Source organism: Apus apus, chromosome 8, assembly GCF_020740795.1.
Source record: "Apus apus isolate bApuApu2 chromosome 8, bApuApu2.pri.cur, whole genome shotgun sequence".
In the NCBI taxonomy this organism is placed as follows: Eukaryota; Metazoa; Chordata; class Aves; order Apodiformes; family Apodidae; genus Apus; species Apus apus.
In genome coordinates, this window is record NC_067289.1 from 13,416,030 (window position 1) to 13,442,255 (window position 26,226).

A 26,226-nucleotide genomic window follows, 5' to 3' on the forward strand; every position below is an offset into this window, starting at 1 on the left:
TTCACTGAGAAAAATATCTCTGAGATGAGAAAGTGCTATTTTAATGAGGTTACAGATGACAACCTGAGGCAGACTAAAGTCCTCAAAGATACTTTGGAAGTATATTGGCATCTGTTCCATCATCTCAAATTCAGCTTGGTTAATTATACTGTTTGTGAATGAATCATATAGACTGGCACTAATATCCAGGGAGGGGAAAACTTGTGTTTTACTAAATAAAAAAAGCAAGGAATCCTACAGAAATTATACGATCTCCTTTCCTAAGCTCTCCACTGAGGTCAGCTGGCCCTCCTGCAAGTATGAAAGAGATGAAAATTCCTTCTCCATCTTCTCCTCCAACAATGTTGAAACCAAGACCTGTTGATCCTCGATGTAGGACAACCTTCCTAGGCTCCCTGAAGGAAAGAAAGGAATATGAAATCTTGGACACTAGTTATGAGTAAAAGTAAAATAAACTCTTAGAAGAGCTTAGTTTTCTGAGGTAAGTAGTGTTGAAAATGTAAGTATTAAAAGTTACACATCTCTGAAATTAATATCATGTGTATCACCTCCCTGCCCCCAGTCCTCCCCCCAAAGCTTAGACTTTAAAATAATAGCTTATATTACTTGTATGCTTCCAATTCTGCTTGCTATTAGGTGAATTGAACAGTAAATATCTATGTATTCTAAATTCCTATTATGCTACAATCCCATTAACCACTAAATGTCATTATTTAACACTTTCCATATTGTTTAAAAGCCTCAATATAGCTCAGTCTTATTGTATCTAATGGCAATAGCAAGCAACAAAAAGCTACTTTCATTCTCTGAAACAAAGAAATAATGAACACCAGTAACGAAAAATACATTCTTACTGCTATAATTTCATTCCAGTTGGTCAAGCAAAAAATATACTAAAGAACAATTCAGGAAGTGTGCATAAGCCATGACAAATGAGAATTTAGGGCATTCTCAAATACATTGGCAATTTATTTGCATCAACTGCAATTGAAGAACCTAAATCTAAACCAAGTTGTTTCATTCTATTTCTAGGATCCCCTCCTAGCTTGGATGAGGAAAGAAAAAAACGTGATCAAGTTAAGACAGAGCCAGCCAACGTCTAATGCAGAAACACTCCTCCCTAAACATCTACTAATTTGCTACTGGACCCAAACCAGAAAAAAACAGATTATTTCAAAATCACATTTCTAATAAAGCAGAGCAACTGTGCACTGCATTTGAAAAATCACTAGAGAGCACTAAAGAACAATGAACAAACATGCTGAAGTATTTGGAGACATTATTAATTTATAGGATAAACAAAAAAGCTGCATTTTTCTAAAACAAAAAAATCATCTTGTCCAATCTTTAAAAATGCCCTAGCTCTTAAATCAACATAGTATCCATTACTTGTATTTCGCCTCCCATCAACTGTCACAGTCATCTTTCAGAGTACTATTACAAATATATGGCATTGTGAAAGCCTATGTAAGCAGCTCTGGGTCTCACTAACACATTAACAAAGACATTGCCTTTAGAAAACATAAATACACAGTCTCTTTTATAGTAATACTCAACATTTCTATACTGCATTTTGGGATGGATAGAGTGGAAGATAGGACGGCAATTTAAAGAAATCACCTCAAGCCTTCTCTTAATAGTCCTTGTGTTTCAGAAGAAATCTAAAAACCTCCCTTTACAGTAATTTCAAAGGAAAACCTTAAAACCTTAAGTGCAGCAACACTATTGCCAGGACAGAATCAGTTTGTCTTATATGTCCACCCATTATTTTTAACTTCATTAAACACAATTACAAAAGCCTATCTGAGATTCTCCTACCTTCTAGTACACTAAAATTTTTTCTCCAACTTATTCTACCACTTCTGTTTCAATCCTGGGTAGACCATACTTCAGAAACTGAGTGACACTATCCATATCAGATGATGGTGCCACACAGAATTCAGCAACAACATACTGAAAATGCCGTATAACGTGCCAGAATTTGCAGAACAGCAGGATAACAAAATTAGAAGAGCTTCCCTTTATCAGCAATGATGAACAGAAGATTAATGCAATCTACTGAATCAGTGAAGGAATGAATAGTTTGTTAATGGAAAAGGATTAAGAGCTCTCTAGCCTTTCTGGATTTACTAATCCATCAAAACAAACCCTTGTCAGGGGGGTGTTGTGGGGAACAAAACAAAAAGCATTGCTGGCTTTAAAAAAAGAAATCTCTGGTATTCTCATACTACCATCCTAAAAAGCTCAGTCAACTCATGGAGAATTTTGGTAGGGGCATTCTGATTTTAGTACTGTTGCTGGTAAATCATGCATATATATGTGTGTGCATAGATATAATAATATTTTATGTATATATATATATAATGTATCTATTTTTCTCATTTCACCAATGTTTACAAGCATTAAGAAACTAATGATTTGCAATTAATTCTTGACATAAAATGTAGTATTCACTAGTATTTTGCACACAAACACATCTTGTGAGCTTCCCCAGTTAACTAATTTGACATGTAGCTTTGATTATTCATTACCTGGTAATCTCATCATCTCCAAGCATTCCCTTGGGAATTGGTGAATATCGCCCTGGTGATGCTGGGGGCAAGGACTGTCCCATGTAGGCAGATGGAGTGATATGGTTATCCACTGGCTGAGAAAAAGCTTCAAAGAGGAAAAAAATAAAATAAGCATTAAGGCAATAAGGAAAAAGAGCTGGAGGAACTGAAACAAAGTATGATAAGGAATGACCTCTTCAAAAAATAATACTTTGAAGTTCAACTGATACTTTATAAATATCATTGTTCCAAAATACTGTGTCACATCTACACATTCCCCAGTCTCCTCCCACTTCAAATTTTAACCACATTTTCCAGTTTGTGTCTCTAAAAACCCCTTTTGTAGAAACACACACTGTGAATAGCTGAAGCCTATGAGCACATAGGGATTTATCGGTTTTCTAAGTTGTTTTCAACTTGACTGAAGTCAATGAAGAAATTCTGTTTCTTAAAAACTACTAAGTTGAAGAAAACAACATTTTAATAACACATTTTTTTCCAAACTGCCAAACTGTCTCTTTTCTCAATGCTTTGATACAGAACATCCAGCATCTCCAGAATACTCCAGGACATTCTGATTAACAGGTAGAACAGGGAAGCTTGTTACATTTATTAGACACTGAGCAAAACATCTTTAATAGCATGGGTGCTGGTCTGTGCTCAGCCAGCAGAACACATCAGGAAACAAAGGCAGGATTATTCCACCTCCTACTCTTCAAGGTTACAGGCATCAATTTACTGAGAGAAATAAACAAAAGCGTGTAAAAAGTTTCAACTGCACTGCAAGGTTCAGTTGCTTTATTCACAGGTTCATTGATTAAAACTAGACAGGATTTAGTCTAACTTCTTGCGTAACAGGCATGAAGTGCATACGTTTTTCCTGGTGTAGGTGCTTCCTCAAGTTAGATTGATGATGTTTACAGCAAACAGAACACCGATTTTGCTAAAATCAAGTGATCAACAAAAGCACTCATACTTGAGACTTGCCTAATAATTAGGACTTTTTCAAGATACATGAATTCTAAAATCACTTTTTATAACACCTGTAACACATGCACATGGCATTTTCCTCCTCCTGCTCCTCACAACGATTCCAAGAGGTCCCACTACTTGACTATTTCTGCCTGCCTCTGTTACAATATGTGGCTTCTAAGCACTGGTAAAAGAATTGGACAGATTACTCTAAACTTCAACACTTGTTTTTTAGCCATAAATTTGGCAACAGATTTCCACAATAGTTACCAAACCATACAGCAATATTTACTTTTCAGTAGAAAATAATATATGCATATATATACTTCCATGCCATGGTACACACTATGTTTAAAGCAAATGATACTTTAAAAAACTGCTACTGTATATAAATACAGTTTTATTTTTCCTTGGAAAATTGTACAGCTAACACATAAAAAAATAGAATGCAGACACCTTCCAATTAGTGGAAAATGGGTTTTGATTAAAAAACCTAAACAACTGTAGTACAGTATAGCAGCTCTGTACATTCTGTTCACGCACTAAGTCTTCTCATTTCACAAAATGTATTTACAATTGCTTTTAACAAGTCAGTGGCAGCTATAACAATGCATATTTTACAGGAGTAATTAGATTTTTCATAACAAATTCCATGCTCATTGATTTAGTGCTTTTCATTTGAAAGCTTTTAAGGTTCCTAAAGCTTTTAACTGCATCATGTTCAGAAACATACACATCATCTAATATTGTCACATACTCTTTTTTTTTATTTTGTATCCTTTCACCATGCAACTAAAAAAAAAATCAGCTAAAAATCAATAGAACAGTTTATTATTTCAGACCTGCAGACAGGGTTCCACATCACTGGTTACATAATTTATAAAGTTCTACATATAGTACTTGTTTACAGAAGTTAGGTCCCTCCTCAAGGTTATTATTCTCAGCTCTAGGGAGGCAAACCTACAAGGCCTAAAAAGGCTCTCAATGGAGTTCCTGCAAAAAAAACCTATGCCTATACCTTTCCTAAAACTGAGCTGGAGATTATACCTGAAGAATATTCATGAGGAACATGACAGAAATAAAAGGCAAGCCATCACTTTCTGAATGCTAAATCAGGTCTAAACTTCTATGTATAAGTAAACATTATTACTGAGGTAATAATATAACTGATAAGAAGAACTGTGTTTTGGATGAACAGAAAGTTACATGCTTGATATGAACATGCTTTGACAGGAACAGAAGAAATTCCATTTCATTCCGTTCCATTTCCAGACCCACCTACCCTTGACATAACACAGTTCTACAGAAAGAAAATGGATCATGTCCTATTATTTCCTTATTATCTGCAAACTGAGCACACCAATCACAAGTACAATCTCTAAAAGTGGAAATAAAAATAAAACTCTATTGCGATTTACTCGTATTACACAATCTTCTCTTCCTGTACTTATGCCATTTAAGAAACAATAAAGCATGTATGTCTCTAGTGAGGAAACTGACTGTTCCCTGACTCGCAGTATTTTATTTCTCAATGCAGGGTGGAAATACTGTAGCAGTGCAGACACACACAAAGGACAAATTGACTAGGAGTCAAAAATGCATCATTAATAATCCCTTCAAATGAGGCCTGTATAGGAAGCAAGTCCCCTGTGCCTCAGAAACTGTCTAGACACTTTTCTGACTTTGATATTCTACAAAATGCACCGTACAGGTGATGGTGGTGGTTTTAGATAGCCAGTTCTAGATCTTCGTAGTAATATTTTAACTGAGTAACTTAAAAAACATTCATACTGACAAGGTACTGGACATTTGGTCCAGGAACCATTTAATGACCAATATTTATACATAGATCACCAAGGCAATTCGCATTTCCTACTGATACATGACCTATTACAGAAGACTAATAGCTATGATTATGAATCACACAAATCAGTTCAGCTGCAAGTGGTGCTAGCCAGCTGGATGGCATCAGTCCACAAGATCATCTCACCTACAGTGTTGTTGTTACTCTGCATGCAATAAACATTAGGGGTTTTTGTTGAATTTCCATGTTTCCTATACTGGAAATTCTTGTCTTTCAGTGTCTCAGAGATCAGATGTCACATAGAAGACTACCAGTCAAATGGCAAGGTGCTCAGAAAGAACAATCTTTCATTATTGCACTCTTCTTGAGTCAGAAACAGATCATGGTTAAGCAACTGTTTTAAACTGGTGATCCACACCTCAAGGGTTCAAAGAAAAATCTCACAGAAGCAAGAGAAACAGGTATAGCAATCAGCCAGACTCTCAAGGACTGTGGTCAGGCTTTCAGTGCTGCCAGTGCCAGTTTAGAGCTACAGCACGTAACTATGATCTGCTTTTTCCACATTCGTTCCCTGCTCAATACTCTGTTCTCAGCCCTAACTCTTTTTTAACATGATTTCCAACATTAATTTCCCCCACAGGCAACCAGAAGCTCTTCACTCATTCCAACAAACAACAAATGATGGAGGGTCAACTTTTAGCCCCAGCTGCACAAAGAATTATGTTGGCAGGACCTGTACTCGTTCTCAAGAAATACTGCTGTAACTTAGTATCTAAGAAACCTCTCGATCAAGTGTCCCTCAAAATTAAGACACTAACCCCAAAGAAATATCAAATTATTTTACTTCCTTGAATTAAGACATGAAACACCTGACACAAGACCTTTGGATCTATTTTGTGTGCAAAGTTCAGGCAGCAGATCCAGAAACTCCATGCCAGCTGCAGTAACAGCCAGCTGCACTTCCATCAACAGAGAGACAAGCATATCAAGGACTGGGTAAAAAAGGCTTTCCTGTTGTAAGCAAAAGAATCAGACTTGCAATTTCCTCCAAGGACTCAGCACTTTGCAGATGACGTTCTTTGGCTAACTATTGACAGAAGTCTACCAAAACCAGCATAAAAAGCACAGTAACTTCAGACAGAACACTAAAACTGCAGCTAAATGAAAGGACAGCAGACAGTCAGACAGCTGAAATCTAAAATACTTTAAAATGCTCCAGCAGGAGGAAAAAGGCTCACAGAAGAAACTGCTGGAGCTTGAGGGGCATGACAGCTCAGGAGACTGGCTCTTCATTTCTCAGTGGTCAGAAGTGCCACTTCACACAAAGGATAGGATACTGGGCTGCAAAATGCCACTGTCTCTTTCAAGTCAAAATGGGAACTAAATGGGAGAGAAGTTTGGCAGAAAATAATGGGAGAAAAGAGGCCCTACATGTGTGGTCAAGTAATTTACCTCCAGAAAATGGAGGTGAGACTGTGTCATGTATACTGGGAAATTAAGGACTCAAGGCAAGATGGCAGTGTGCATCCTCATGGCAATCATGTGGGATTACCCTTGACAGAACTTCCCTGAAGAGCCAGACACATGGTAAGAAGGTATTATTTAAGATATTATTGTCTCTTTTATGGCTTTATGTGATGATGCAATTAAATTCAATTAACTGAGTCTCCAGCTCATGCACCATTTGAGAGAAATTAATTCACTGCAGAAGAGGGCTGATGGCCTGTCCTGCATACTGCCAGAGCAAATTCCCCTTCACAAGATGTAGATATAGCTAATGTGAATACAAAACCAAATTAATCTCCCAAAGGAAAAAAACAATTTGTAGTCAAACAGGAAATACGACTTCTGCTTCAAATAAGACTCTCAGCAATCTGATCTCACCTACCTAAAACTGAAATACTGAACTACTGAGAATCAGCCATGCTCAGTTTGGTATCTCTGCTCGTAACTGAGTCTACAGACAGTGTTTTTAAGATCAAAGTATGAACAGTACCAAAGCATATTCAAATTTAAAATGAGAATCTACAGTTATATCCAACCATTCCTTTATGGTTGCCTAGTATAGGATTAGGTGTGTCAAATCCTACTACCTGTTCCTTCCCCTACTCACACAAAAGTAAGAGTTTCAGTTCAGTTTTCCTCCTGAAATAGCCAGTCCTCTAAACTGATACTGTGCTTCATTCTGGGCTTTTTCTTTGCTTTTTTCCACTTAAGCCTTATACTATTGGTATACTAAATTGTTTTTTAACAATCAGGGGCACTGAAAAAGAGTTAACAAGTATGACTTTTGTCAATATCAGGGTGTAATTGAGTTACTAGGATTAGGCAAATTATCAGGAACCATCTCCTTCTCTACCTCCCTCTCCCAAATTTTACTGAGGCTTTACCTTTGCCTCTACAAAAGATTCATAAAGCAAATACCCCAATGATTGAGTCAAGATACAGTAGTATCTTGATACATAAAATACTTTTATGTTTGTCACATCTCTATGTCCAACAGTGTAATTGCATTACTGCAACACTACCAGGAGAGAGAAAAAGAACTCTGCCTTCCAAGGAAACAGTGGGAAAGACCAAATTATTGGACAAATTAGATATCATAGAGGAAAATGGCTGCTCTCTAACCATATACATGAGTAAAAAACTGGGAATAAATAAAGGCTGAAAATGAGGTTTATGTCAAAGAATGGAGACTTCAAGAACATCCTTCTAATAAGACAGTAAAGACATAAAACCTAATTAGCTCCAAACTATAATTCAATAAGCTTATGAACAGATTTAAAGATACTGTAGCTATTGCCAAGAAATGATGGGCTTATATGGTTACTTTGGTCCTTAGTTGTGCTACATTTTTCTTCTTGTTCTTTATGTACTGTGATATTCACACTGTATAATTTTTAAAGGCCTGAAGCTGTTAAAATACTGGAACTGGAGTATGTTAAAGCCTTAAAGGGAAAAATAATTAAATCACAAAGATAAGCTACACTTACAGTTTGTGATGTCAGGAGGGGCATAACTATCATTCATGAACATGCTGGTGGGTTTTGCAACTTTCAGATAAACAAAGTCAGATGTGTTTTTTAAGGCAGTCACTGCTTCTTCATGAGTAACTTCTTCTAAGCAAACACTGTTCACCTAAAGATAAGAAAATAAACCAATTCTCAACACAGAAAAAAGTGTACATTTCCCTAAGACATTGAAAGCTGTTGGAGCACTCTGGCTTTGAGAGTTTTTATTAGGATTCATGTATCACAGGCACAAGAAAAGATGCTTTGTAGTACTGTGAAATATAAAAAAGGTAAGTCTTCCGTCAAAACATTATAATAAACTATATCAACTTTAACGTTATAAAGAAGGACTCCAGGAAACTAATGGGACAAATCTGACACTCAGAATGCCATGCACAATCACAGCACTGAGACAGCACGTTACTGCAAGCAGTGAACAGAATAAAAAGTTTCTTCTAGTAAGAATAAATCCTAGATGCTCATAACATGATTAAGTTCTAGACATTATCATGGTACATTCTCACAAGAAGTCAAAAGCAGGGATCGAAACTGGAGAAGATCCCAAAGTGACTGATCAATTTCCATGCCAAGTAGTTTAACTCCAGAGGCAATGCATTATTATTTTTTTTTAAAAGCTACTGCTGTTAAGGGGAAACACTAGCACTTCGGTTAAAAAAAAAATAAAGTAAAATTGCTTCAACCATTAATATTTCATACAAAGCCTTAATAAAATTGAGTTGCTGACCCTTTCCACTGTATTTTGAAGAGGGAAGTAACTTCTGCAGAGAACTACAGGCAACATGGGAAATAAGGCTTGTACTGCACTGAACCTGAGGAACCAAATACACTTTCCTCTCTTAGATTACTTAATTCTGTATACTACATAAAAGCAATTGAGCCTTGTCAATTCTGTTAATTGGGGGGTGGAACTCTGCTGTTTAAATACATTCTTTGCATCCTTATTTTCTAGAATTCTCCTAAAAAAGAAGCAGGATTCTTTTGATACAGGAATAAAGCAAGGATTCTTTAAGTAGCTTCATTTTTCCAGCTCTGTAAGTGACAAACTTATGCAAAAAAGTCTTTTCTAAATGGGAAACTCTGCACTAAAAATTTAAGAGTCAGTGTCTTCCATTTTGAAGAGCAATCGAGCAGACATTCTGCTGTCACATGCTCTGACTACAGATGCAGTCAGAGCTCTTCGAGAAGCTGGTGTAGCCTGGTAGACGTAGGAGTGTGGAGCAATTACACACCTTACAAGAGTTGAAAACAACTTCATTCAGAAATTCATTCAGATTCACTCAAATTCATTCAGAAATTCCTGTCTCTACCTCTTGTTTTTCTAGCTGGACAACTGAATTTCCAGATGGAATTCAAACAAGTTGAAAGTTATTTTTATTTGTGCCACTCTGAGGTTAAATTATTTTTTTTAAAGCCATTCAAAAGCATTACAAACACTGAAATCCAATATATGCAGCAGACTGACTACAGGCTGGCCAGCCACCAGGACATGGAGATCCTTTCCATTCTTCTTTTTGAGAAGAGAAACCACACCACTGTCTGCTAGTTTACTTTCTGAAACTCTGTTCACAGAAAAATAATAGGAGGCATCAGAAATAAACAGCCTGATTAATACAGGTTTTGCATGAAACATGGTGCTGAGAAAATTATTTCAGATTTCCTGATGAGATGGTGTTAAACATCTCAGATTTAAATTTTATCATTTATTTCCTGGCAATATCATTTTTTTTTACCAATGTCTATGAAATAAGTCTCCACCAGCAGGCAGCTTAACCACGAAGTGTACAATGCCCTTACGGGCCTAAAAGGGAATGATCATTAGAAAAAAATAAAGCAACTCTTTCTTACAGCTAAAAGTTTGTCTCCAATCTGAAGTTTGCCATCTTTATGTGCTGCCCCGCCTTCAATGATTTTGGTTACATAGATGCTGTTGTCTCCAGGTATATGCTGATTTCCTACACCACCAGCAATACTGAAACCAAGACCTGCTTGAAGATAAAGTCATTACTCAAAAAACCTTTTAGCATTCATTGGACTGCATTGCTATGTATATAATCATTGTAATCTGCACAGATGCAAAAATACGTATATATATATATAAAATACTAGGCTCTGGTTGAAGCAATGAATGCCTTTCCAAGTGAACTCCATACTTTTCAAGAAAGTTCTGGAAAAAAATGTAACATCTACAGAACTTCTTAAAGTGAAAAACTAAATCATTTACTTCATGCCTTCTGCAAGATGCACACAGCACAGCTATAGCATCACCACTGATAGTTCAAGAAACACTGCTCAACATTTCCCCATAACGAAACAAAATAATACTTTCTCAAAATGTTATTTCATCTCTCAAAGATCCTACTAGGTAATGCAATGAAATATATTGCTCCCATTTGTAATGTACTTTAAAATTATTAAATACTCTAAGAAACCTTTTCATCATTTGAAAGAAAAATAGCCAGCCTACACGAACATTTTAAAGACACATGGATGAAAATTCGGAAGTATTTGAGGTGACAATATCTTATTTTTCATCATTTTGCATTTCCTAAAACTTCATATGAAAAGTACTATTTTATTTCAATAAATAAATGCTGCAATTTATCATCAACATATCCTTTTGAAACAGAAGTTTTATACTTCATACGTACCTTTAGGGCCTTTTACAAGTTTGATTTCCACTATTTTTTCTGTGACTGGTTTTCTTCTTTTGACATACAATCGTACAATTGATCCTGCTTCTTTCAATGCTTCGACTGCTTTGCTGTGCGTCACATCACGAACATCCACCTCATTTACTCGTAGAATACAATCATTAACCCTAAAGACAGCAACATTCACCTTCAGCTGTTGTGATATTGCAGAGTGGACACAACAGGAGCCCAATATTTTATCTACAATACACTAAGGTACATGTTAACACATCCTCGCCCATAGATTTCTCTTTAAAAATATACTGATTGAAGACAATGCTCTAAAATTAATTATCACTGCTTAAAAATAAAACAAGTATCAGAAGAAAATATTTAAAGGTAGCATTTTGTTCACAGTTCAAGAGGGCACCATCTTATATATGTTTAATTTAAACAGTACTTTGAAAAGAGCTTCATGAAAGACTTTTGTTTAAGGCTGTAAGAACTAAAAATTCAGAAACAAGGAAGCCCCCAATGAGACCATGCTAGTTACAAACCATGATACAAACAAGTCCATCCCCATTCCTGTTTTTTACAAGCTGTTTAAGTGCTGGTCTTCCACCCCATTGAACATATTGCTGTAGTAACACTGAGATCTCATTACACTAAGTACAATGCCTGACCCACCTGTCATTATGTTCTGCCAGATGTAACTCTGACAAGGGCCAACAAGCTAAAATGAAGTCTTGAAATAAGCTTATTAGGACTAAAACACACCAGGCATTTACACTGACAATGATAGGACAGGTTCTTAACACAAAAAAAAAAGCTGGTCCTGGATGTGGGTTTTTTTTCCACACAGTGATATAGGAGTATACTTCAAGACTGTTCTGGATTAGAAAAATAATTCATTAATGAAATTTGTTATTAACTTCTACCAGTACTCTTCAAAGGAAGTTGCAAATATAATTTGCTACCACCTAATAATAACAATACTTCCTCACTAGGAGTTAAGTAGTAGTATCAGACTAGAAATAAGAAAATGGGGTATACTGGATGAGTACTTTACTAACTTAAACAAAAAAACCCTGGCTTTTCAAGTGTAGTATCTTTGAAAAATTATGACACAGAATTATACCAAGCATAAAAAGAGGGTTGTCATTAAACTCAACTATCTTACAGATCAGAAAAACTGCACATGAATAACTAAGTTACATATCCTACCCAGCTAAGCTTTTCCTTTTAATATTCAATTGAGGACTAAAGAACATATGGCATAATCAATTTATACCACTGAAGAGAAAAGACAAAGTGCACTTAATTTCACTTAACTGCAGATTTGATTGGTTAAAAAAAAAGTAACATATAACTGTTCCGCTCAAACATACTTCATTATTCACAAAATACTTCTGTAAGAAAAACTTATTTAAAATATAAAGTAGCATGATAAAACTAATAAGTGTTCTGTCCACTGTTTGATAAAATAAACATTGAACAATTTGACACAGAAAAAGTCATCATACCGTAATCTTCCATCCTGTGCAGCTGCCCCCCCGGCTATAATTTTTGTAATGAAAATACTCGAATCATCTCCAATATGTGGGTTGTCTGTCCCACCTGCAATGCTAAAGCCAAGCCCTGAATTTCCCTGAAGGCAGAGGGGGAAAAAAAAAGTACACATTTCTCTTTTGGGGAAAAGATACTTCTCATACGTGTGATTCAATATCGAACCAAATCTGTATAATTTTCACTAATAAAATATATTACAAGACACTTTAAGCAGCACACTACATATAATCATGCATTAGATGCAACTATAACTTTTTTCAAAGGAGAACATAAGTTGTTGTGTAACTAAGATACACAGTTCCAATCCCAGAGGTTTCTCAATGAAGTGAACTTGATAAACTAGATAAACACTTCCCCCCTCCCTAGTGAGCTAGACCTTTGAGATTATTCACACAAATATTTTCTGATTATTAAATTATTAGTGACAAATTATTCTCCCCAGAGAACTCCAAGTATTTTGTGTCAGATACTTAATGTATACTCACAGATGCCGAGACTCATACTGACATTTTCTCTTGCAGGTTGCATGTCCTTACTACCAACTGCAAGACCTCTTAATGCTCCCAGTTACCACCAGAACTACACAAGTCTCAAATACAGTAATTTTTTTCCTTTTTTTTTTTTTTCTTTTTTTTCTTCTTTGTTAACAGTGCAGCTCAATAAAAGAGAACAGAGATTGATCTCTACATGGTAAACCTCACAAAGCAATGCACATGACAAGGTGTCACTTGTAATCTCAACCAGAAGCCTGAATCTCAATATAAAACTTAGTGGTATAAATAAAAGCCTGCCATAAATGGAAATATTGGAAATCAAATAGTCATTTGTGTATTATCCTCTAAAAACCTATATAACATGAAATGCAGTATGTCTCAGGGATAGATATCCTTCTCCCATTTTATGCTTAATGGTCAAGGAGATCAATAAAAACTTCTATTCCTGCTCCAGCAACTGGGTGTATCTTATTTTTTCTTTACATTAAATAATCTACCTACAGAAAAACCAAAACCAGTGAGGATAGTTTTGGATTGCCATTTAGCAGTATCAAAAGGTTTAATTTTTCATATTAAAGTATCCCATCTAAAACAAAGTAGAGAAAGACACGTAGCATGTTACCCTTTCAAGAGTAATTTCTTCATACTCATAATCTGCATCCGTGCCATTGACCTATAAAGAAAGACAAGTGAAACTTAGAATTTTACACTTCACACAACACAGTTTACTCAGCTGGAAGTTCACTCCCATAAAATCTCAGCTGATTCCCACTGAGCTCAAAGGGGATGTGTGATTTTCACACTGCTCTGTACATGAATCAGACACTCCTTTTGTATGCGTTCAAAAGTTAAAATTTCAGAGAGCAGACTGTTCTGCACAGACACTGAGGAGCAGGGGCCCTCTGCTTCTGATTGCCATTTAAGAAAAATGCTCTTGAGATCCTCAGATGTTCCTCAGGCCATATAGCAAGTTGAAACTCAGAAAAAAGGAAGGGGTCATAGGGTAGAGAAGACACTATGTAGACCAGAGCAGAATTTTCAAACTGTTCTTCCTCACAGAGAAGAGAAAAATCAAATACTGATGTTTCTCACTATAAATGCGTAAGGCGCTTCTAAACCAACATGTAACACCTGTTTATATTACTATTTCTTTTGTTACATATGTACTAAATATAAACAAATCAAAACAGGACCAAAACCAGAAGGAGAGAGTAGAAGAATATTTTATAAAGCTAGATGAAAACCCAAACACTAGAAGTAAGCCTTGTCCTCAAGTTAGAAAGGATACCCATGTTCTTTGCTGCCTACAGAACTATGATGGAATCAAATAATAGAAGGAATAAATATCTAAATTAAGCTAAGACAACTAAATATCAAATTCTTAGCCATATTTAATACAAAAGTAACATTAAGTTTGTTTTTTTGATTACTAAGATATCTTGGAACTCAAATTCTTTCCTACACAGATACCTACAGCAGCATATACAACATACAGCTACCAGAAATCCCCTGTTTCAAGCCTTTTAGGATGAAATATTTAACAAGATAATAAATAACATTTATACTATAATTTTACAAAGCACCTTGTCTATTCTTAAGATACTCTATATCTGGTCATATTATGTACTCTCAGCATACTTTTCAAGATTTTATAAAGATAAAAAAATCTAAGTACAGAAGAAAGCATTTTAAAATCTGTACAGTCTGAGAGAGAATTTTAAAAAGGGACTTTAAATTTGCCCCAAACAAAAATAATATCACATCTACATCATCTCTCTTACATTTAATTTAAAAGCTCCAAAAGATGGAGATGCCACAAATGTACAGTGTCTAATATCAAGTTTATTTATCCCTCACTACAATTTTTCCTCAATCTCTATCTCTCTCCTTAATACAATGCAAGCCATGTCCTTTCTGACACAACAGATAATTATCTCTACATAGTACCCCAAAAACAATATGACCTGAGTAGTTCGGGGAAAAGATATTGTAGTTTTAACACATGATATTCCTCCATTGAAAAGGGAAGAGGTCTTGACCTTTTGAATACATGAAGCTGTATCTATTACTACACCAACACAAAAGAAGCCACTGTGATCAAGAAGCTTGTATGTTAGCTTAGTCCTTGAGCTATTATCTACATGAATGACAACATATGCTAACTGAACCAGTCATCCAGTATTACAGTACTTGGGAAATGGTTCATGATGACTGATCAGTATATGATCTTTTTTTCCTTTGTGTTTGGTTTGGGGTTTTTTTTGTTTTAATAAATGACAAGGACAATTAATAATTTCCCTATTCATTACCATTAGGCAAAACAAAACCAGTTCTAATACATTTAAGCAGTCTCGATTATTTCCATGTATGAAACTCTCTAAACCAATTTAAAAATATCATCTAGATAAACAGGAGCAAACTAGAACCCCCATCATTTTTATCTTTTGCTTTAGCTCAGTTCTACAGTCCCTTCTTCTTAAAAAAAAATCTACCTTTATTCTGTCTAACAAACCAACTTTAGGAGAGACGTGAACAAGGATACATCAAATTATAAGAACCACTGTCCTATTCTACCTTTTTCAAGTTTTAAAGGGATCTCATATCCACTAAGCCAAGTTTTATTTGCAGGGACTTGCCCTGGATGAAGTAAGTTCTATGCAAATGCTGTAATCATGCCATAGCAATCTTCTTTTAATCTGAAAACCTATTAGTAGTTTAGCAGAATTCTGTCAGAGCCTTTTGGCTGTACTCAAGTTAATTTTTCTGGTATGGCTTTTCACATGCCACCAGCTTGTGTTTTGTTTACATTTCCTTGGGCTTTTCCTAAGAATAAAAAAACCACGTTTCTTGGTGTTGGTTTCCAAACCAGTTTGAGTTCTAAGAGGTAACACTTCTTCAGCAGCTCTACAATTCAGATAATGAGAGCTGTGTTCTTGACCATTTGTTCCTTGTTGGCTTTCTAGATTTATATTCTGCTTTTTTACTTCTTCCAGTAGAAAAAGCTTTATTAAGTTTTCTGCAGATTCATAATGCAGTTAGCTCAAAGTATGACTTTACATTACTGACCACTTGATTTCCCTAGCTACCCGGGAACCTAGGAGGATATTCTTCAATCTCCCACGCATACAGAGTAGGTTAGATAACAGATAGTTATGGGCTTGTCTGTTTTACATTCAATGAAAATTGGTAATTTAGATAGCTTATAATTTTGAGTGTTGGTTTGTTCTCTTAATGCTGTTTTCTCTTCATATTCTTCTACCTACTGTCCTCCACATGCCTCTATCAGATGGGACCTCTGAAAAATTTATGTATTTATTCATAAAACTTTTCTTTCTGGTTTTGTTGGTGTGCAGGGAGACACCTCACCTTCACTATGCTTTTCTAGACTGTGTCACATCAATAAAGGGAATATAAACTATAGCTGTGATCTTTTAGTCAAAAGCTTCATCATTGCACCAGACTAATTTTTGAGCCAATTATGTCACCACAATCTTTTGTCTTCCACTTAAACTTTTAATTCATGCTTTTGTCTGCGTTTACAGGTCCTCTCTAGAAGTGTTGTTAGGAAAGCTTCAGACAAGGACAAAATTTACTCTTTACTTGATAATACCAGTACCTAGGATAAACACAATATAAAGCCATTAGTACAGGCATTAACACTGCTCAGGAAAACAACAAGTAAGTGGGATAGAAGTAACTAGAAAAGGAAAATGATGTAGGAAAATTCAGACCTGAATTTTCAAACCTATGCCAATCTGACTTACAGTCCAAAGCCTCTGAAGTCTGTATCCTCCAGTGGTATTCCTATCACAAAACATACACTGCCAAACACAAATTTTAGCCTCCACATAAATACACTTATTACCTTACTATTTCAAATAGAACAAACACACTTTTAGGGACATTTTGAGCACTAAAATCTTCAATATAGCCACTGCATTAAGAAGCATTTTTATGAGAAGTGCAGCGGAAATTGCACATTAAATATTAAATATTAAAGCATCTGCCTGCACAGTTGAAGAAACACACTGTTCTGAGGTTCAACGTTGAAACAACTGTTTTGCACTGTCACACACTAGTATTCACACAGAATCCCCAATCTGTAATCCATTTTTTTTTTCATGAAACAGTTCTTGAAGGACTTCAGATTACCACCAGGACAGCTGAAGAAATCATGCACCAGCAGAGAGGTGAACCAGTCTTCATTAACCAATAACAACAGACCTACACAACTACATACAGAATATATTAACTAACATTATAATTGAAAGCAAATACAGGCTTACATATGTCGGAGTCTCCAAAGAATCTGTATTCACCAGCACTGGAGGGGGATTTGCCTTTAACAAGAGAATAAAAAATATTATACAGTAAGAGAAAAAAAAAATTAATAATACAATATTTAATTTGCTGTTTTTTAAAAAAACCTCCCAGCACATATTTTATATACAAGTTCTGCCAGCTATTATCTTATTTTTCAAAAGAAAAACTGAATCATGCTATCATTTGACATGATGTCAGTTACCCTAGTAATCTGCTATACAACACTTAAAAGCTGCCAATATCTTAAAACAAAGTTTAGGTGGATTTGATTCCTTTCTTCCTAAAGGGAAGACAACTTTTTTTTTCCCCTCTTCAACCTGCAAAATGGAAACTTACAGAAATGCAAACTTACGGAATAAAGGATCTACAAAACAGACTTATGAAAGCTACTCCATAGCAGACATTCATCTACCGCACAGCCACATGTGCTTCCATCACAAAATTGTTATGTATTCACAAGCCATGAACAGTCAGAGATTATTGTTATGGAAATATGAAATAGTGTAGCATTCCTGCTACCCAGGAACTGGTACAATAACACCTTTCCTCTCTTACGTTACTGAGTATTTTTCTGCAAAAAAAAATGTGGCTTCAACCGAAAAAAATCCATGCAATCAGGTGGTATTTATCTGAAATGCTTCCAAATCAATAGTTTTCCTAATTTTGCATCAATTATCTGCCTTTAAAATCAGTAGCAGCTAGTCTGCTCCAAGAACAAAAAAAAAGCAGACAAGAAAAAAGTGTACAGATTATTTTACACTCCAAATACTGTTGATGTTTATTAACTTCAACAAGACCTACAAATTCAGTGGCACAAAACAAAGTCAATCTCCTTACTGCTTTAATGAAGCTGAGATTTTTTTCAAGTGTGTATTAAAGTCCATTATTTTTTAAATTATTATTTTTAATAATTATTTTTAATCTCTTACTCGTGAGTCTGTGTGTGGAAATAAATGTAGGGAGTTTAACAGGTTGCAATAGAAGCTAGTGTTAAACTCATTCAAACAAACTAAAGGTCTACAAAAACATGTCAATTAAATTAACCTATTCATATTCTGCATTTTAGTTTCAACAACATACTTCTGAAGAATTCAGTATTTTTAAAAGCCCCCAAAAGCTGGGAAGTAAGTGAAGATTCAGAAGTTCCTTGCAGAAAACTGAGATGAATCATCTACCATCATTAGACAGAAGTCAATGTGTTATCAGGTTGCTGTGTCAGAAATTAGGCCTGTATCATTTAATAAGCACTAAATTCAGGTGGTATCTATGCAAATTAACAACAGGCTTTTAAAAAAAGGAAACGAAAAGGATAATACAAATGACTGTGGAGATACCAAACACCTTATTCCCTTAACGGTTCTTTCAGCAGAAGCATGGGCACACTTTACATAGTACAGAAATCAAGTACTAGTTACACACAAATCTTTTGAAACAAAGCTTGCTCTCACAACCCTTTTCTGCCATTAAGTTACACTACACTTTTTTTAATAGAACTTTCAAGAAGAAGCAGAAAGAGGAAATTAAAAATCAGATTCTGTATTAAAACTATCAATTAAATATGCATCCCTGTAAGAGCTTTACAAGTAACACAATTTAAAAAAAAAACATTCATAGAATCATAGAATGGTTATGGTTGGAAGGGACCTGAAAGATCATCAGATTCCAACCTCCCTGCTATGAGCAGGGACATCTCACACTAGACCGGGATGCACAAGCCTCATCCAACCTGGCCTTAAACACCTCCAGGGAGGAGGCGTCAACAACCTCCCTGCGCAACCTATTGCAGCACCTTACTGCCCTCATGGTGAAGAATTTCTTCCTAATATCTAACCTAAATCTACCCTCTTTCAGTTTTAAAAACCATTACCCCTTGTCCTATCACTGCCCTCTCTGGTGAAAAGTCCCTCCCCAGCTTTCCTGTAGTCCCCTCAGGTACTGGAAGGCCACTATAAGGTCTCCATGGAGCCTTCTCTTCTCCAGGCTGAACATCCTCAACTCCTTCAGCCTGTCTTCATAGGAGAGGTGCTCCAGGCTTTTGATCATCTTTGCAGCCCTTCTCTAGACCCTCTCCAACAGCTCCATGTCTTTCCTGTGCTGAGGGCTCCAGAGCTGTACACAGTGCTCCAGATGCAGCCTCACCAGAGCAGAGGGGCAGACATTGTATTAAAAAGAATCTAACTGAATATGAGGCATTAGGAATCTAATCTCCACTGAATCTACAAGAGACGAGCATATATACATTTATTTTATATTTGTGTATCACCTGTAAAAAGATTTTTCAATTTATAAATAGGAAACAAAAGAATTTTGAAAGTTCAGCCACGTTCTCTACATTTCACTCTATTTTTTTATTCAATATTAGGATTCTGTGATGTCCAAGTATATTCAAACAAAAGCAGTGCCAGTGACAACTGGTTTCCCATTTATCTCTTTCTTGTGGCTGACAAGTTGTCTTTTTTATGGCTTAAAGAAGAGGAAGGCAAGCTAAAAGCAAATTTCTCTAAGTAGGTGAGGTTTCTATGTGAACAGACACAAACTAGCCAACAGAGGCAAAACACCTCCCGTAAGTCAGGTGATTGCTCCCAATCCTCCTTTTGCATCTAATCTGAATGCTTCATCAAGGAGCAGTAATTTACCACAGTTCCCAAGCAGGAAGGGGAAAAGCTTTGTGCCAAGCATTCTACAGGTATGCCTGGACACTTCAAGGTCACAGGGCAACATCTAACTCAACACTTCAAATGTTTCTGGAAAGGAGGCCTGTTATTTTAGTCTGTTACATAAGAGTTCTCCAAATTATCTAACACTTAGAAGCTTCTATGCCAGGGCTTGTTCAAATATTTAAAAGGCATTTGACAAGTTTGTTTACAAGCAGACTAAGGGATTGCCTAAGGGGCAAAGTGACTAATAAAATAGAGAGACCTATCTATTGCACAAAAATGCATCTGTCAAATCTAAAGTTGATTATAACTTTCTGTGGTATTTTCTAACAGCCTAGAATCACAAATGAGGCAGAATTACAAAGCTAACTCCGGCAGATATTTATATGCACTCAGAAGGCAAAGGCACAGCCCACTCAATTCTTATTTTTATACTTCCAGCATCATGTCCATTAATGCTGTCACAGCAATAGTAATCAAAGAAAATATAAATACACATAGCACTAATTATTTTACTTCAAATTAAATTTAGCCTATTGGCAATTCCCTGAAAGTGAATGCTACTGGAAACGCAGTTAATCTTCATCCACCAAGGCTGACAGCAGAAGTCCACTGGTCACACTGGTCTGTCTGCCTCAAATCCTGTTGTGGGCAGAATCCCTCTATAGGAAGGAAATAGTCCTGAAACTAATCAAATCTTGGGTCACCTGTTGGAAAAAGTCTCTGTAACAGATTCCTGTAAACATACATCCACTAAAAATTGCACTATAAATCAGCCAACTGTAAAAACATTTTCCAATTATTTGAGAATGTAAAATTGAACAATGTAGCAGAGATTTAAAGAAATATTACCACCTGTTTCAAGTTTAGTCCTGTAGCTTGAAAGTAGACCTTCAGAACAAAAAATACTGACACGTATACTATAAAACTATCTCAATAATATGAATATTCTGGGTAGCTTAACTGCCTTTTAAAGCAAATACATGTCAGAAAAAAACTCTAAAAAGTGATCTATCTTTTCAGAAGGTGTGCACTCATCATTTGAGATCTTTGCACTGAAAGCTACAAAAAAATATAAGCAGAATGTCACTCCATGTGCAAAAGGTAACTGCAGCCTTTCCTAAATTACTCCATAGCTTGTCATGTTGTTGTGACATATTCCAAGTTATATGCAAGATATTCATGTTAATTACTGCTTCCTGCTTTCACTTCTCTTGACAGGATTTATTTATTTTGTGTGTCAACATCAGGTGACCTAAAAGATGAAGGTCCAGAAGAGAAGCACATTCTCTGAGTTACATATCTTAGGAATAGAAAGTAAAAAGACCTAAAAACTCCTTTTGTACTCTGAATGCCTCCAGAAACACTAATACCAACCAATGGCTGAAGAACAGAAGCATCATGCAAGTGCAATTGATAAGACACACATTATATGTATATGAGATGAGACAACAATGTTCTACAAATAAATAATAATTTAACAAGCATGAAATAGCTTTAAAATTATGTGAGAACACAAAATATAGAATCATACAATGAATCAAACAGTTTAGGTTGGAAGGGACCTGTAAAGATTATCTATTTCCAACCTTCCTGCATAGGTAAAGATGCTTGTAAAAACTCCCTCTCCAGCTTCCTTGTGGACCCCCAATATCCTATTCCTTCTTTCCACTCGTTTGGGTTTATCTTTCCTTTAGCTGTTTCACAAGCTACTAATATATTTTGATATTTAAATACAGAGTTTGTTAAAGGGACTAAAAGCTGCTATAAATCAAACAAAACTTAGGATGCAATTATAGTTCTTCTAAACCTTTGTGTAAGAGAACCAAAACGTGAACTTAAAACAATGAAATAATTTGAAAATGAAAGTTGAACACATTTTTTTTAAAAAGAATAAAAACCTGTGGTATGGTGGATGGGATGACAGTGGTCTCAGCAGGGACTGGTGGGACAAGGATCACAGGGACAATAGGAGAAGAGGAAGGAACAGCTTCTGTGGGCTAAAGAAAAAATCACCAACAAGATGTCAAAAAAAAAAAAGGAAAACTAAAAATATTTTAAAACATTCAAGATTCTAGTTTAGCAGCTTAAAAAAAAAAACACAAAAAAACCCCACACCAAACAAACAAAAAACCCACCACCACCAAAAATCCCCACAACAACTCTGAAACAGCGTATGATTCTGGAGACTGTAACCACAACTGAAGACAACCACCTTCAAGCATGCTGTCCATGGTGGTGCAGCAATGTGCTCAAGGCAGGGCAGGCACAGTAGTAAGACACATCCACACTGCCTATTCATACCAAGCTACTCGCCTTGCAACACAGAGTAACGAGACTTGGGTCCAACAGAAAACCTGTTCATGTCAATGGACAGATAGAGGCTTTTTGTGGGCTGGTTTCAAAACAAAAGCCCTTTATCATTGTACAACAGTTGCAAAAGCAGAGACAGCAGCCAAAGCTGATAGCACTCAACGTTAAGACTCCTTTTTGGTAAAGGGGAAAGATCAGAAGTACTTTAAGGCTTCTAAACCAGGCAAAAATCAAATAGGCTTTTAATCAATTGGGTGGAAAAATCTTAAAACAGATTCCATCTACCTCTCAAAGATCTTCATAAACCTTTACTGTACATCTTTAGTCTAGTGGAATTTTGATAATAGAAATTTTCATTAAAATATTAACTGGGAAAGCTACTGACATTTAAGCTGCAAGGGAACAAGATTAGAAATAGCATTTTGAGCAAAACATTGACTCAAATAATTCTGAGATGTTAACAAACTGGTTGTCAACAAGCTGTCAGCAACACAAACTACTGGCAACTATCATCAAAATTACAAGCCGAGCACTAGATCAAAAGCTCTTGCAACTTAGTTGTTCCAAGACATTCCTGTGATCTTTAAATGTAACGAAGCATAATGACAACAGAAAATACTAAAGCCTGAAAATGGACCAAAACCCCAAAACGCAGAACTATTAAACATTTTAAAAGCTTGAGATATTTTAAAACACAATGTAACATACATGAATAGCATATACCAAATTAAAAGGTAATAAATGGTAAAAGGAAATACTAAAGAAATGAGACAGCCCAAAAGTGGCAATCCTTATTAAATGTACATATGCTATTTCTATGGGGAGGGAGGGTTTCAGCTCCAAGTCAATCTACCCAAAATAAACAGCTGGTGAAAAATGTTGCAGTTACTGAAAGAACAAAATATATTTGATACCTTGAAAGATTATTACTACTGTCATTTAAACACCCTTACATTTGTGGACAACAGCAAAATCTTTCAAGTTCTAAAAAAACCTGTGTGTGTGAGAAGCTAACTTGGTCTAGAAAACTGATAAAACACATTCTGCAACAGATAAAGGAAATGCTCAGTGCAACAAACATCCAGTTACTGGAAGAGTGATGCATCCTTTAGAGGATAGATCAAATTAAACAGCTTAAACAATCACTCAGCCCTACACGTGCACAAAACAAGCCACCCCTTCAAGTCTGCCTTGTTACAATGTAAGCAGCTTCCCATGTATGCACACATACACAAAACCTGTTAACCTAAATTACAGATTTATACATATCAAAATATAACCCAACATTAAGGCTGACAAGCTAACCATCAGCAGGGTCAGCTTTACAGTTGAAACTCCTGCAATAAGAGAAGGTTAAAAACAAATTAAAATTCTTCTTACATACTGACTTTTGACTTAGCAAAATAACTGACATGGTCTTAAGTGATTTCCTTATGGACCAAACAATCTGCACCTCTCTCTGCCACAGATGACAGCTTTATTTTCCTCCTTCCTTCATTAATTCTTAACTCCCTTGTCACTCCTGGCTACTCATTGAATACACTTCAAGAACACTCCCAATCAGTTCCAGTGTTTATGCCTATTATTTTTAAAGTGACCTTGTTCAAAGTACTTTCATTCTTTCAGGTTCCAGATTCAGAAGTTATTAGTACTGTCATTGTATTTCCCCTTTGTGCTGAAAGTTTAATATCCACTGACTCTTAAAATCCACTCCCTGCTCCTCCAAGCATCCTGGCAATGTTCTTGTTGAGCCTCCTCCACTGTCATGTGCATGAGTAAAGAGGTGACAACACAGGCAACCACCTTCCAAGGATGTGCAAACCCAAATGAAGGCAATGCTGCCTTTACTTAAATGTTTACTGGAACACAGTGAGCCAATGTAGGCACTATGGCTGCCACAAAGAAGGACAATGCAAGAAATTCCTACCCATCAGAGCAAGACCACCTTATAAAAGAATGCTCATTTTATTTTAGTGTGGCACATAATCAGTGAAAATTATTATATGATACAGGTATCTGTGAGAGCACCTGAATAGATTCCAATAGCTCAGGGTATCACATTCAATGCTCTGCTTCCCAGGAAATTTCAAGAAATATTTGTAATTTTTAAGAATTCTCTAAATTAATACACTGAAGTATTTTGAAAAAACCTTATCCTCAAAGTACCTTTACATTAATGTCTCTGACTACAACATTTAATAATTCTAATTTAAATGGACACAAACTCATTTAAACTACAAAAAGAAGCAGCAGGCCAATTAAAAACATTGTTTTGAATGTATATGAACTATAGCATACAATTTTGACAGACTATTAAGTACAGGAATGCATGACTTCAACAATAACAGTCTGTCAGCCTACATAAAATGTGCTAACAGCTACAATGAAAAGTCATTGTTACAAAAGCACATCTCAAGTAATTCTCTTTTCAAGTGTAAGGATGGTCTTTCAAATATTTATAAAGAAAAAAACCAATAATTTCATTTTAAGTGGTATGTTTAAGAGTGCTAAGATAACAATACCTTTAAGTGATCATTTAAAGGGAGTGCCTCCAAATCTCACACTAAGTCCAGATGTTTTGAAAAGGAAGAACAAATCCATTTTCTCATGTTAAACCAACACATACAATAACTCATTCTGTGAAGAAATACCAAGTAATCTGAAATTATCAAAGCACCATATACATCCCAAAGCAGATCCATTAAACCAGCACATTCCATAATGCTGCTCTTTGTTACATACTAAAAGACATTTTGGAGAACAAAAATTAAGCAAACCAGACTTTCCTCACTTAAGATATGTCTATCGAAATACTACACTGTATACAGTGCAACAAGCTTAATGGGAATACACTACGTAGAAGTATTTCTTTGCCCAATTTCAATTACTATTTTGATTTATAGTCATAAAACACAAAAGAAAACTAAGTAACACTAAGCCTCTAGAAATAGCAGGGATAAAAGTACAAAAAGACAAAGTGTGACATATTCTCTGTGGTTTGCACCAAAAGGGCACATCCATAAATACCTAGTGTGATACATACCTTTTCTAAAGAAAAATTAGAACACGAGCCTTCAGACACCCAACCACCAGCTGCTTTTACTTTAGCTGTGCTTTTTGTAGGACTCTTTTTTACACTGTCACGTAGGTTTGTAAATTTTCCTCTGTGTTTGGAAGACACTGGCAACGTAGATGAACTAAAAGCTGCACAAGTGCTCCGTGCCTGCTGCTGGTGCTGGAAAGGCTGCTTTGGCTTCATGTGAGGATTTTGATGTATTTCCATTCTCGGGCTCCTTGTTAAATCAGTGAGTTTGAGCGTTCCCATTTCACTGCCATCTGTAGCACCACAGTATTTGTGGTCATGACAGTGAGTAGTCATGAAACCAGTAACACAGTCCTTCTTGCAAAAAAATGGAGGGAAAATAAAAATATTGCTTCCTGAGAAAGTTCAAAAAATGATTTTTTTTTTCTAGGTTATGGTCACAGGAAGGAACACTAAATGCTGTTTTAGCTGTTGTGTACTCGCTCACCCTATTTAGAGAGCACCATTGAACCACCACACATCAGTCAGTTTGCTGGCCACAAATAATCAATGCAACTCACAGATTACCGAAGAGATGGCAAAAATCATCTGACTACTTGTTAAAAAAGATGGTTTGAAAGGTTACAGTTATTTTCTTTTTCCATAAGCTCCTACTATCCCCTAAACTGTTATATTTTACCACCTCAAGATTGCTCCACAATTTACATCTAAAAAATTTAAAAATATACCAAGTCCTCTACTTTTCTGAATATTTTACAGGGCCTGTAAACAAATTCATTTAAAGAAGCTTCTGATTAAAAGTATATGAATTATGAATGGGCAGGTACTTTACACAAG

The 26,226-nt window shown here is 35.8% G+C and overlaps 1 protein-coding gene across 21 annotated transcripts in view; it reads right to left on the minus strand.

The window, feature by feature from the left end:
* Window positions 1-26,226, minus strand: part of DLG1 (discs large MAGUK scaffold protein 1) — a 145,624-nt gene that overhangs the window by 37,104 nt on the left and 82,294 nt on the right. For 12 of the 21 annotated variants that reach the window (XM_051626109.1, XM_051626108.1, XM_051626112.1 and 9 more), the window contains 9 exons: window positions 21,935-22,033; window positions 17,340-17,393; window positions 13,676-13,726; window positions 12,514-12,638; window positions 11,009-11,178; window positions 10,206-10,342; window positions 8,322-8,466; window positions 2,532-2,658; window positions 239-395 (listed from right to left, as the gene is read on the minus strand). In XM_051626109.1, coding sequence (XP_051482069.1) covers window positions 239-395; window positions 2,532-2,658; window positions 8,322-8,466; window positions 10,206-10,342; window positions 11,009-11,178; window positions 12,514-12,638; window positions 13,676-13,726; window positions 17,340-17,393; window positions 21,935-22,033 — 1,065 coding nt within the window. The remainder of the gene's footprint in view (window positions 1-238; window positions 396-2,531; window positions 2,659-8,321; window positions 8,467-10,205; window positions 10,343-11,008; window positions 11,179-12,513; window positions 12,639-13,675; window positions 13,727-17,339; window positions 17,394-21,934; window positions 22,034-26,226) is intronic. The other 9 variants (XM_051626113.1, XM_051626121.1, XM_051626119.1 and 6 more) reach the window with 1 other exon arrangement.